General features: G+C 33.2%; 1 protein-coding gene across 2 annotated transcripts in view; it reads right to left on the bottom strand.

Moving 5' to 3' along the window:
• Nucleotides 1-4,131: 4,131 nt before the first annotated feature.
• Nucleotides 4,132-14,797, bottom strand: part of LOC130051761 (multidrug resistance-associated protein 1-like) — a 90,917-nt gene continuing 80,251 nt past the window's right edge. For both annotated transcript variants that reach the window (XM_056154356.1, XM_056154357.1), the window contains 2 exons: nt 8,573-8,767; nt 4,132-8,422 (listed from right to left, as the gene is read on the bottom strand). In XM_056154356.1, the coding sequence (XP_056010331.1) occupies nt 8,311-8,422; nt 8,573-8,767 (307 nt within the window). In that variant the 3' untranslated portion in view covers nt 4,132-8,310. The remainder of the gene's footprint in view (nt 8,423-8,572; nt 8,768-14,797) is intronic.

The raw sequence follows: 14,797 nt of genomic DNA, 5'->3' as shown, positions 1-14,797 counted from the left end.
TCGCGTTACGAGTCTATGTACCCCCCCCCCCCCCCCTTGAAAAATCCTGCCTACGGGCCTGTGGATTACATTTATTATCTTATAAATGTGGATTTAAAATGCATAAGGGGGTATATAATAAATTTATCATTACTACAGTAACTTGATCCGAAGAGTCGGATCACGTCTCGTTCGTTGATAGGCGCGGATCATCAGATCACACGAGACGCGAAGCGTATTATAAAAATACAGACATACAGTGAAATTATATTTTGTGTACGCAGTTTTGTTTGTGACATGGTCAATATTTTCCACAAAAAACGTTGCGTTGATCCATTGTGACGTTATTAGTTTCAGAGGATACTGATACGGAATCAGAAAACCAGTGTGCTGATCCGGAAAACGAAACATTGATGGGTATATAATAAAATGTCAGCCAGAAATGGTGTGAATGAAATGTGGATTCTAGAAAACACCTTCAAGGTACCAATTCTTCCCTAGCAGCATAGGTTGATTGTTTGGAGTTTAAAGCCGTATTGGTAATATTTATCCATTCTGAGTGGTTAATTAAATAAAATATGATTAGTTTTGACGAGTGTTGGAGCAGCATACAAATTAAACATAACAGACACACAGTATATATAACATTAATATCTGTGACATTTTGCATCATTTGTCACCTCATTTCAGTACTCTGATAGTAGATTTGAAATCACAAATCTGTTCTCAAATGAACATCAAAATGCATTACCTTTTAACACTTTTTACGACCAATCATTAAGATAAATTAAAGATAAGAATTTCTGACATGATAGACAATTACTTCTCAATAACTGATTGGATGCTCCCCAAACTGCATCTAACCATAGACCTACTTCATATGACGAATGACTCGCATAATGATCAATAACTGTTGAACTGTCTTTTTCGTATATACAATTGTAAGGTATATGTTCTGAGTGACCTTGACCTTTCCAAAATGACCTCGTGAGACCTTGGTCCGAAAGTCCTCCTCTCAAGAAAAATTTGGTCTCAAGGAACATTTGTGATGAATTTCTGAAGAAAAGTTTAGGAATTATGAGCTTGGACAGATGGACAGACAGACACAACAGTGACTTTATGCTCCCCCGAAATTTTTTGAGGAGCATCAAAAATGACAAGACGGAAACATTCATATCTCGTGATCAGTCATTCAAAAAATTACTTTGTTAAACACCACTCTTTCTAAGCACAAGTAATCTGAAGTTAATATTAAAAAGATGCTGGAGCTCACCATTGACAATATCTTTGAAGTCTTTGGTGATCAGGACTTCCAACAGTCTGTTGGGATTCCCATGGGAACGAATAGTGCTCCTTTATTAGCTTACATATTCTTATGTCACAGAATTTATTCAAAAACATCTACATGAGAAGAAAAAATACCTTGCTGTGGCCTTCAACTCATTGACAACATTTAATTATATCAACGTTTCAATCCCATGGCGATCCGGGTTAGAATAGATCCTCAGTACCCCTTGCTTGTCGTAAAAGGCGATTAAACGGGGGCGGACCGCAAACAGATGAGACCGCAAAAACCGAGGTCCCGTGTCACAGCAGATGTGGCACGATAAAGATCCCTCCTTGTTCAAAGGACGTAAGCGCCGAGCATAGGCCTAAATTTTGCATGCCTTCACTGGCAATGTTGACGTCTCCATATGAGTGAAAAATTATCCAGAGGGACGTTAAACAATAATTCAATCAATCAATATCAACGTTTCGTCTATTAACAATAATCATTTTCATTTATATGTCAATATATCCCAGTGAACTTGAGAAAAAAAAAGAGAAGACACGACAGTCTTTCACATCTGCTTCATAACTTCGATATTTTATTGAACATAGATGTTATCAACAAACTAGCAGCTCAACTTTATGACAAATGGGATGACTCCACTGTCAACTTCCCATATTTATGTAGCAATATTCCATTTTCACCTGGATCGATTTGATACACAAAAGCTTGTTTTGCATATGATCAGTTTTTAAATCAAGGCAGACTACTGATAAATAAGTTAATGTTACAGAGGTCTCATTTAAAGTCAGCATTTCACAAATTCTATGGTCATTATAACAATCTAATTTTGACTATGGATTCCTCCGTTTACCTGATAAAGATATTGGGCTGATGGTGGGTGTGACCGGTCGACAGAGGGTGCTTCCTCCTAGGCACCTGATCTCACCTCTGGTACATGTATGTCCAGGGGGTCCGTGTTTGCCCTATTCTTAATTTTGTATTCTTGATAGGAGTTATGCGATTGATCACTGTTTGTTATCTTTACTTTTTCATTCTATAAGAATAATTTCATTATGTTCAAATATTAATGGATTATGAACAACTACCATTGTCCAACTGCAATAGAGAGTGTTACAAAATAATACAAATTGTATTTAAGTTAACACTGGGGCAAAATCTTAGTAACACTCCATTGGCAAGATTGTTTTGAGGGGAAAATATTCAAGAAGCCCCAATCTGATAAGGAACTGTTTATTTTAAAATGAATACACACCAGAATCTGTAACCCATTGCAGATAGTATTGTAGTATAGCTAAATATATCAGGGATGGTAGAAACAGGCTATAACTTATATTAGCTGTGTATGTTAAAACTAAGCAGGGGTCAGTAGTCTGACCCGTGATCAGTATTTGAGTACATAATGTACTGGTCATCTCAGCGACCCTGAGGCACCTTGAAGGGCAGTTGTGACACGGATCCCGGCCAGAGACGACGTTCTCAGTCTCCTACAACTCCATACTACGTACGGTATCATACTACGTACGGTGAGTATCTTTGGATTATCCTAAGCACTTAACTGCACGCATTTGAGATATTCTGTACTCCACTACAGTATCAATTTTATCTTCATAATTTAAATTCAGTATAATGTGCTTTTTCTCTACACAAGATGAAGTAGATTTTAATATCATATATAAGCACTGTACATAAATAATGGAATATGCTTAGTATATAATAAATTGTTAGTTATAAAATTTTCATTTCTTGTGAATTTTAGCATGCAATACCTGGGCCATTATTGAATGCCAACTTTTCACAAATTAATAGGATCCTGACCAAAAATTTCTCGGTGTGAGTTAACATTATTGCACTATTGAAAATGTGTCTATCTGTGATATTTAAGGCAAGTTCGTATCAGTGAAAGTTTTTAAACTTTAAGAGAAAATTCATAAATAGTCAAAATAAAAACGTAAGAGCAGGAGAACCTCACAGTTTCGTGATGATATTGATCAGACAATAGACACTGGCAAGTATCAAACTAAGTTTGTGGAGATATTTGATTTTAACATGAAATGTTCATTAAAGCAAGGCTAAATTTATTTCCATTCATTAGAGTTAAACCTAACAAATTATCAAATATAATAAATAGGTCATCACACTTTTTAAGATGTAAGACATACATAAACAGAATCATAGATCACCGTCAGAAAATTGCAATTTTCCTTGAACAGCGTTATTAAAATTCCATACAAACTGGTTATGACGATATAGTAGCATTCACAACAATTACATGAAACTGCATCTTCACAAAAATATACAAAATGTCTGTAAAAAATAAAGGAAATCATCGCATAATAGACTTGATAAAGAAATCAATAGAAACAGGGTTATTGCCCTTGGATTCAATATTTTGAAACGTATCATTGATTATTCATCTATAACTCAGACTTTTGAAATATTTTATTTTTAACAAGATTTTTTACAATAACTATAGAAAAAGATTCCAACAAAATGTATGTTCCTATCATTCATAAATCTAACCAAATCATTGATTTTGCAAAATCTGATGACATCACAGGAGGGTGGAATTACTTTAAATGGTATTTGATCATTTATAATATTTTGAAAGGGACTCTTCATGGTTTTGTCTTCATACAAATGCAGATGGACTGTAACACCCCTGTTTAATATGACTTATTACTCCTTGGCACAAACAAGGAAAGATATATGCTGTCACTGTGGTGAAGATAATGTTGAAAAAGACAGAGAACTTACAAAATCCTTTAAAATTGTTCTGCCTATGTGTCAGAGTTGTTTAAACAGTGTTAAATAGGGGGGAAACCCCTTCGACAAGAAATCCAATATAAAAAAAATGAAACTCAAGTTAAATGTTATTTATTTCTAAAAAAAAATAATATCCTACCTACTACCCACTCCAGAAAAGGTGGGCTGACAACTGCAAACAAAGAATTTTTTAAGCTTGGCCTCATACAATTTACATCCAACTCTTAAACCAATAATCACAAATATAAGTTCAAGAAACCCTATAATATCACAAAAAAGTGTGTGAATATAACTCTTCTCCCCATTTCTAGAATAATAAAACATCTCTACTATATCAAGCTACACTCACTTTAAATCTAAAATATTGTCTTTAAATGCATCATATATTCTACACTTGTATAGCATGAAATCTAATAAAAATAATGAATATAAAGTTCTAAATCAAAAATTGATAATACACTGATAGATAAACATGTCTATGAAAGAAAGGCATAAGACAATAGTTGTACACAATTAAGTGAATGTAGAAAATAATCATTACAAAGAATACAATAAGCTGCTATACGCTTTAATGTTCATCTTACTATCATGTATGGAGTGTATCTTTTACATGCTGTGAATCACTGTCTAATTTTAGTAATAGACTTACAAGGACAAATACTATTACAAACCTTCTCTTGGTCAAAGACATGTGGTCAATTACTTTGAAATTTCACGATTACAGTTACAATCAATTTGCTGCTTTTTTGGATACTAAATACTTGATTACAATAGTAGTCATGGTTACTTTTTGATTACTTTATCAAACAATTGTTTTGGTGAAGTGAATTTGGAACATCCACCATACAAACATCACATGCATTGGCAAAAAAACAATTGAACTGCATTTAAGCATCAAGTTGCTGAAATTTATCATTCAGTCTGCATTTTGAACGCCATTCAACTAGTAATACTTGTAAACTCAGCATTCCCTTTTGCTTGAATAACAACCTGTGGTTTTGGAAGAGTGACAATAATGTTTGTTAAGGAATTGGGTACTTCTGTACCTCTGATGCTATTGGTCAGGTAGCTTTCATTCATCCATGCGCATTCTGTTTAGAATCAATTACATAACATTAACATTACTTCATCAATAGTTAATTATTAACAAAAAACATAAATGGAATCAATTTCATATACAGTACAATGATCTTTAGGAAAAAAATGCAAATTATCTTAATGATGTAGCAATATCTGTTTCAATATTTTAAACATATCTTTGTTGGAGTTACTGTTTACAGTAGTGGGTCAAACATGAAACAACACCTGTATGACAAAACTGCACTGGATTTTATATTAAAGTAATTCTCAATCTTATATGAGCCAGCATAATCTATTCCATCAAATTTCTTCATCTGTTATTGATTAAGAAAGAATTAACATAAATTAGTTAAGAATCATTCCAGAATATTTGTTTCATAAGCAAATGTTCTCTTGAATTGTTCAGTTTGATTTCACATTGGACTTAAATAACTATCACCTCAATACAATTCTCGAAGTTACAGAAAATACAGATCCCTGGTTTCATTCCAGTAAGATTTAAAACATGCACTATCTTAACATATTAAAAAAAAATATATGCAAGTGCTTGTGAATACTAAATACACATTTTAAAATCACATCTTTATAAACAATACAAGTAAAACTAACAGTATACATATCACACCAAACCTAACGGTAAAACAAGCAGTATAAAATATCACACCAAACCTAAAAGCTGTAGCTGAATAAGTCGGACTATAAATACACAAAATTCGCTACATGTTATATATCCTTAAATACATGTATTTTGTATATCAATCCATATTTGCAATACATTCAAAAATATCATTTTTCATAAATGTAATTAATCAACTAGCATCTGCTAAATCAAATAAATGATACCCATCAACAAAGATTTCAACAACAAAAATCCAATTGATATGGTTCAATTTAACAACTAAGTCCTGCTTCTTTTAATGTCATTACTACCTAAACTCTACTTCATTTCCCAGCCTGCTCAAAAATAATTATACAGTTAAGAGATAAATTTCATTTTTGAAAATACATGAGAGTATGAACTGCAATGCTTCGTGAGGGTATACTTAATGAAGTGGCCGAGTTAACACTGCATGAACAGTATACAGGTGTGAAGCCTTATGGTTCATACCCACATGTATTTTTTTATATTTACATTTTTATTTCTGTTGGAATTCCCTGCCATTAAAATAGATGTACTATATCCATCATTATTATATACTTTCAATTTCATCTCTTCTCTTTTCTTTAAAAGTTTGCGGGCATATATCACACGATATATGCCCGCAAACATTCCGGCCCGCAAACATTACGTCACAATCAATACACAAGCAAATTACTGCGTTGTTAATTTTCAAATTCTTCTTGTTTTTCATCTTTTACTCATTTAAGGTAGCTCCATCCTCATGTGACTTATTAATATTAATGGTTAAAAGTGGAAAAACTGTATCAATTTCCACTCAATATAGTTTAATTTAATTAATAGCCAAAGAAAATATATATGTTGCCACCTTTTTAAAGATGTCAGACATACAAAAACAGTAGTATACATCAACATCAGAAAATCGCACGTTTTCGTTAAACAGAATAATAAAAATAGATAAAAACTTGTTGAAATGACAAAATTTAAATATCAACAGTTTTAAAAAACCTGATAATTCATAAATATGTATAGATTAATTGTGGATATTAGGTAAACCAATGTATAATAGACATCCAGTAGAGGAAATTCCAGCATAGGAGTTATTGCCCTTGACAAAATTATTTTAATCATAAATAATTGATTATCTATGGAAAATATAAACTTTTCAGTATTAATAGTTTACCAGATTTTTTATTATATCCAGTGAATAAAATTCCTCGGAAAGATATATTTCTATCATGCGCAAAGTTTAATTTATTAAGATTTTTGCAAAAACCTATGACATCACATGAGGATCGATCAACCTTAAACCAATTAAAAAAATTTTAAAAATAAATTTTTGTTAGTTTCTAAATGAAATTGAAAGTATATAATATAAAGGTTATAGACTTTGTTTGGGAAAATATGACGACATCGTTTTTTGTAGCGGACGGACCTCGCAAGCTCAGTCCGTCTACGCGCCAAAAAACTCGGTCGTCATATTTTCCCATACAAAGTCTATAACCTATAAAGATTCATTCACAACTGCAGTGTATTCATGAGGAAATGGCTATCATTACAATTTGTAAAGATATGAAAGGCAAAAACATTGGAAATGTAAATATGTCGAAGTATGTATGGAATAGTACTGTATGTACATTATGTAATGAAGACGAGTATAGTTACCATTAAGATATTTTTTAAAGCTATTTGCTGTGTATGACCACAATATAAAATGAAGACTTTTTAAAAAGAAAATTCATATCAACAATAGTTCGTACATTCATATGACTACCAGTGTAGAATTCAAACTGGAGAAAAAAGTACCGATCCCGATCAAAATTTATAGAAATGACTAAAATAATCATATTGTTGCTACTTGTATGCACTGTTCATCAAGAAATCAGTTTCCTTTATAAAGTCGTTTAATTTGCAAACCCTTTTACATCAAGGGAATGTAGTTTTCTGATTATGATGCTCTCTATGACTACTTTTTAATAATTCCGATCGGGCTTGGTTCAAATTAAAAAATTTGTAATATTTCTTAATTTTGACCATTTCATTTCAATTTCTTTTTGAAATATATTTCTCTGATACATCTTTTTTCTAACTGACATGTTTTTTGAAGATTTTATCCATAGATTTAAAAAATATTAGCATAAAACGTTTTCAATTTTCATAAATATTTTTTTATTTAAAAAATTAGAACATTTATCTGAGTTGTTTAAGCATGTTTTCTTAGATATTCATATTATGCATCGAATCACAGCAAAATTTGGACTCTAGAGTATCTTATTTGCAAACAAAACACCTTTTTTTCATTCTGGTATAAATCATAAAAAATTCTTATAAAATACTTCAGAGCCTGTATCACTTTTTCGATGGTGAAATCATACTTCATGGGGTGTTTTAACAAGGCATTGAATAAAAATTTACCATAATGAGCTACCTTTAAAATGCAAATAAGGTGTCAGTATTTATGTTTCTCAGTCAAAGAAAAGGTTACATTCCTTAACAAATACACAGTTGAACCATAAACTAGATAAGGTCACATTCATTAACAAATACACAGTTGAAACAAACTAGTTTCCTGCAGTTACACTAAATTGGCATCTTTAGCCATTCCGTAGAAGATAGAAGATTTGTTTTTCAGAAGATTGTCTGGACTGTCATACTCCTTGACGAGACCTTTGTCTAGCACTAGTACCCTGTAAAGAATTTTTTCATTCAATTTGATTAGAATCATATTACTGAATCAGCTGATTTTAAAATAGCATACACAAATGTAGGTTGTACAGGTTTCCATCAGTTCACAGAAATTCACTGTAACCAAGTTTTAGTAACTCTATCATACAAACCTGTCATAGTCCATGATGGTGTTAAGCCTGTGGGCAATTGTCAGCACTGTGCTATCACTGAAGTTTGTCCTGATGGTTTTTTGGATAAGGTCATCTGTTTCCATGTCTACTGCTGCGGTTGCCTCATCTAATATTAAAATCTTTGTTTTCCTTAGTAATGTCCTAGCTAAGCAAACCAGTTGTCTTTGCCCAACACTACAAAAGATTTTCAATAACTCTACCAATAATATGGGATATTGAAACTCTTCAGATATTCCAATTCATTTTCATACTTACACAAGCAGTGATTTTTCAACACTTTCCAAAAGGGTCCTGTGGCTTTCGAATTGGGAAAAATTGTCAACATTTTGATCAAATTGGGAAAACCTAGTCATTATTGTAAATATGCTAAATATATCATATCAAACAAGAAATCAAAAACAAATTGATGTCATTCTTCTTTTATTTACATATTTAACTTCTTTTCTTTAAGCTCTTAAAATTTTCGACTATTCTTTCTAAATCATCTAAAATTGATGCGTCTTTGTCATGTCTTACATAAACTATTCACATTGAACTTCTTTTTAAAGAAATACGTTTTTCACCAGTTTTTATTATTGGGAAAAGTGCAAGTTAAATTGGGAAAAAATTGGTAATTTTCGGGAGGGGAAAGGGCTGATATTTGGACCTAAATTGGGTCTTAAAAAATCACTGACAAGAACGACTACCGTAGATGTGAACTAATATCCCCACAAATATTTTCATCCCAGTCCAGTTAAATAACTAGAGATTGTTTTTATGAGAGAAAAAAGTCTCCCCAGGTATCCAACTTGAAAGTGCACAAAATGAAAACTCCTCCCCTTAATGTACTGTATTGTATGGAGGAGAAAGCATGAGCAGGAACATAGACATTATGAACTCCAATAAGCCACATAGGAGAAATGTTCACAAAAACTATTTTAACACCCTCCATCCCTCAGATCCATAATAATTTTAAGAATAAAATCAGATCCTCCTGTCCCTTCAATATGCACATCTGCAAATGGCATTGAAGTATTGTACAAAATTTCAAGTCTATTGAATCAGCCATATGGGAGAAGTATTCACAAGCTATTTTAACATCCTCCACCCCTCTTCGATCCATTATAACTTTAAGGAAAATAATTGGATCCTCCTGTGCTGACAATATGCACATCTACAAATGGCAATAAAGCATTGTACAAAGTTTCAAATCTATCAGATAAGCCATATAGTAGGAGAAGTGTTCACAAACTATTTTACATCCTCCACCCCTCTCAGATCCAATATCACTTTTAGGAAAATAATGGGATCCTCCTGTCCCACCAAAATGCACATCTACAAATGGCAATGAAGCATTGTACAAAGTTTCAAGTCTATCTGATAAGCTATATAGGAGGAGAAGTGTTCACAAGATTTTGTGACTGACAGACGGACGGATGGACAGACAGAAAGTACAAAAACAATGTCTCCCCCTGAAAGAGGGGATTCCGAAACATAATAATTATTCAAATGGGTAAACTCATGGCTACGTGGCTTTCAAGTCTGGTCCGGTCTCCATCCCTACAATACGAGTGCAAGGGACAAGACTAGGCTGTGATTTGTAGCATATTCAATTTTACCTTTACATACTATTATTTTTTGATTTCTATTAATTAATACTGTTTATATTAAATGAAGACCAAATACAGAACTTGTAATGAATATCATAATACATGTATATACCAAAAGCAAAAGAGTTTGAATTGATAGGCTACCTAACATGGCTATGTTAACAAACAAAATCATTTGAATCTGTGAGTTTTCAGGTTGTACTGGTTTTAAAGGAAATGATTCACGATTTCCCCCCAAATTTTGTTTTTCACTTTAAATGACCAAAATCTAAAGTCTAATATGTTTAGAAGGTTTCACAATAAAATTAAGGTTATTCATCATGACAGAACTCATTATAGATTATTTGTTTTGAAAACAAAGATTGAGGTGTGTTATCGTTTTTAAAGTTTTAAAATAAATGGATATCGATCCAAGTTTATTATATATATCCCATTTCAAGTATACTTTAGGTAAAATGTGTTATTTAAAAGTTCAAATTTGTAATTGTACAAAATAAAGATGCTTTAAATTACAAAATTAACGTTTCATTGGTTTGTTTGTTTACATAAAAAGACTGAGTCTTTGTTTATATAACAGAGAATCAAGGCTAAAATATTGCTCTTATCCTTGCATTCAGACGGTCCAAATTTTGGTTGTCAACTTTAAATGAGTTATATTTTTAATTTTTAACATCAAAAATGAAAAATATTTCTTTTGAAAAACGTGAACCAGTCCCTTTAATAAATATTTGAAGGTATGTTTGGACACAAGTATAGTAGGAAAATATGTTTGGAATTTCTTTATATTAAATTCATGAGATGGCAATACAAGAAAAAACAATATGTCTAGCATCCTTGTAAAATTCACATTATCAAAGAGATGCAGAACTCATGCACAGAGGTGCACTCGTGACAGAAGGACCGCCCATCTCTTTGATAATGTGAATATTACTCAGTTGCTAGAAGATAACCATTACAACAAGAGGCCCATGGGCCACATTGCTCACCTGAGTCACCTTGGCCCATATCTGAAGACTTTCCATATATATTTGCATGTAAAACCTTGGTCCCTATTATGGCCCAAACTACCCTTTGCAAACTTGAATCTACACTATGTCAGAAAGCTTTCATGTAAATGTCAACTTCTTTGGCCCAATGGTTCTTTTAAAGTTTTTTTTTATATTTGTATGTAAAACTTTGACCCCCCCCCCCCCACTTGTGGCCCCATCCTACCCCCCGGAGCCCATGATTTGAAGAAACTTGAATCTGCACTATGTCAGAAAGTTTTCATGTAAAAATCAGCTTTTCTGGCTCAGTGGTTCTTGAGAAGAAGATTTTTCCTATATATTTGTATGTAAAACTTTGATCCCCTATTGTGGCCCCATACAACCCCCGGAGCCCATGATTTGAACAAACTTGAATCTCCATTATGTCAGGAAGCTTTCATGTAAATATCAGCTTTTCTGGCTTAGTGGTTCTTGAGAAGAAGATATTTAAAGTTTTTCCCTATATATTTGTGTGTAAAACTTTGATCCCCCCCTTGGGGCCCCATCTTATCCCCGGGGGCCATGATTTGAACAAACTTGAATCTGCACTATGTCAGAAAGTTTTCATGTAAAAATCAGCTTTTCTGGCTTAGTGGTTCTTGAGAAGAAGATTTTTAAAGTTTTTCCCTATATATTTGTGTGTAAAACTTTGATCCCCCCCTTGGGGCCCCATCTTATCCCCGGGGGCCATGATTTGAACAAACTTGAATCTGCACTATGTCAGGAAGCTTTCATGTAAATCTCAGCTTTTCTGGCTTAGTGGTTCTTGAGAAGAAGATTTTTAAAGTTTTTCCCTATATGTTTGTGTGTAAAACTTTGATCCCCCCCTTGGGGCCCCATCTTATCCCCGGGGGCCATGATTTGAACAAACTTGAATCTGCACTATGTCAGAAAGTTTTCATGTAAAAATCAGCTTTTCTGGCTTAGTGGTTCTTGAGAAGAAGATTTTTAAAGTTTTTCCCTATATATTTGTGTGTAAAACTTTGATCCCCCCCTTGGGGCCCCATCTTATCCCCGGGGGCCATGATTTGAACAAACTTGAATCTGCACTATGTCAGAAAGTTTTCATGTAAAAATCAGCTTTTCTGGCTTAGTGGTTCTTGAGAAGAAGATTTTTAAAGATTTTTCCTATATATTTGTATGTAAAACTTTGATCCCCTATTGTGGCCCCATCCAACCCCAGGGGCCTATGATTTGAACAAACTTGAATCTGCATTATGTCAGGAAGCTTTCATGTAAATATCAGCTTTTCTGGCTTAGTGGTTCTTGAGAAGAAGATTTTTAAAGTTTTGCCCTATACAGTAAAACTCGAATATAGCGAACACGGATATAGCGAAATTACGGCTATAGCGAAGTGAAAACGATTTCCCCGGCAAATTCTTAATATATTCTATATAAAAATCTGCGTCTGTAACGAACACGGATATAGCGAATTTACGGATATAACGAAGTAAATTCCAATTCCCCTTGAATTAAAAATGAACGTAAAAATCACCTTTTATAACGAATTTATTTTTTTTTTCATTTTATACTCTTTGTGATTTTTAACAATCGTTTTCCATTGACATAAAGGATCCACACTTATTACAAAATTTCTGTTTGTATTTTTTCAAAGAAGGTTGTTAACGCAAAACAATACTTATACAAACGTTTAGGAAATATATTGTCGGTATTGTTTACTATTCTCGTTAATTAAATTTGAAGTTTGATTGCATTTATTTTATCGTACACTCCTTTATTTGTGTAAAGCAACAAGTAAATGACAATTGCAATAGACTGTACATGTATGTATTGCGCAAAATTTTGTTGACATTTCTCTCTCGACATGTTCTTGCATGACTTAATAAACCATTAAGATAAATTTTCATACATAAATCAATTTGTATATTTCTTGTATAAAAATATTTCTTCTCGAAAATATATAGGCTTCATTTCACTTAAAGACAATACAAACGCAATTATATCGATTGCTGCTTTCTTATATAACTGGTATACATGTAGAACAAATCAGTTTTATAACGAATTCGTTATATTAGAATTATGAATTCGCTATAAACATATAGCGAATTACGCTTATAGCGAATTTTTATAGAGGGTCCCCAGAAATTTGCTATATCAGAGTTTTACTGTATATTTGTGTGCAAAACTTTGATAACCCCTTGGGGCCCCATCCTATCCCCGGGGGTCATGATTTGAACAAACTTGAATCTGCACTATGTCAGGAAATTTTCATGTAAAAATCAGCTTTTCTGACTCAGTGGTTCTTGAGAAGAAGATTTTTAAAGATTTTTCCTATATATTTGTATGTAAAACTTTGATCCCCTATTGTGGCCCCATACAACCCCCGGGGCCCATGATTTGAACAAACTTGAATCTCCATTATGTCAGGAAGCTTTCATGTAAATATCAGCTTTTCTGGCTTAGTGGTTCTTGAGAAGAAGATTTTTAAAGTTTTTCCCTATATATTTGTGTGTAAAACTTTGATCCCCCCCTTGGGGCCCCATCTTATCCCCGGGGGCCATGATTTGAACAAACTTGAATCTGCACTATGTCAGAAAGTTTTCATGTAAAAATCAGCTTTTCTGGCTTAGTGGTTCTTGAGAAGAAGATTTTTAAAGATTTTTCCTATATATTTGTATGTAAAACTTTGATCCCCTATTGTGGCCCCATCCAACCCCAGGGGCCCATGATTTGAACAAACTTGAATCTGCATTATGTTAGGAAGCTTTCATGTAAATCTCAGCTTTTCTGGCTTAGTGGTTCTTGAGAAGAAGATTTTTAAAGTTTTTCCCTATATATTTGTATGTAAAACTTTGATCCCCCCTTGTGGCCCCATCCTACCACGGGGGGCCATGATTTGAACAAACTTGAATCTGCAATATGTCAGGAAGCTTTCATGTAAATTTCAGCTCTTCTGGCCCAGTGGTTCTTGAGAAGAAGATTTTTAAATGACCCCACCCTATTTTTGCATTTTTGTGATTATCTCCCCTTTGAAAGGGACATGGCCCTTCATTTGAACAAACTTGAAAGCCCTTCACCCAAGGATGCATTTGGCCAAGTTAGGTTGAAATTGGCCCAGTGGTTCTGGAGAAGTCGAAAATGTGAAAAGTTTACAGACAGACGGACGCCAGACAAAATGTGATCAGAATAGCTCACTTGAACCTTCGGTTCAGGTGAGCTAAAAATAAGATGGGGAGATATTTTAGAAATGGAAAAGAAATTTCTGAAGAAACAGAGAAATTATTGACCTAGATACAATGAGAGAAATTCTTTTCATGAAATAATCAGTAAAACTAGAGCTTTAAATTATTGTATCTAAGGGGTTGTCACTCACAGTGAGAAAAAAAAGAGTGGTCAATTCTTTGTCATACCTGAGTAACTTTGGGACCTAAATTCAGACCAAATATGATACTTGGCTGACCAAATTGTAAAGTCTATTGATCAATCCAGCAGGCAATTGAAAACTCAACTGGTCTTTTGTTATTCGCTGTAAGCTTCTTGAGGGAGAAGTTGTGACCAAATTTGAAAAATGTACATGCATTCGTTAGGAAAAAAAGTCCACAAAACATGACATCAGAAAGACAGTCGGC

The sequence above is a fragment of the Ostrea edulis genome, chromosome 2, assembly GCF_947568905.1.
Source record: "Ostrea edulis chromosome 2, xbOstEdul1.1, whole genome shotgun sequence".
In the NCBI taxonomy this organism is placed as follows: domain Eukaryota; kingdom Metazoa; phylum Mollusca; class Bivalvia; order Ostreida; family Ostreidae; genus Ostrea; species Ostrea edulis.
The sequence above is the reverse complement of the archived record's forward strand: the minus strand, read 5'-3'. Positions and strand labels throughout refer to the sequence as shown.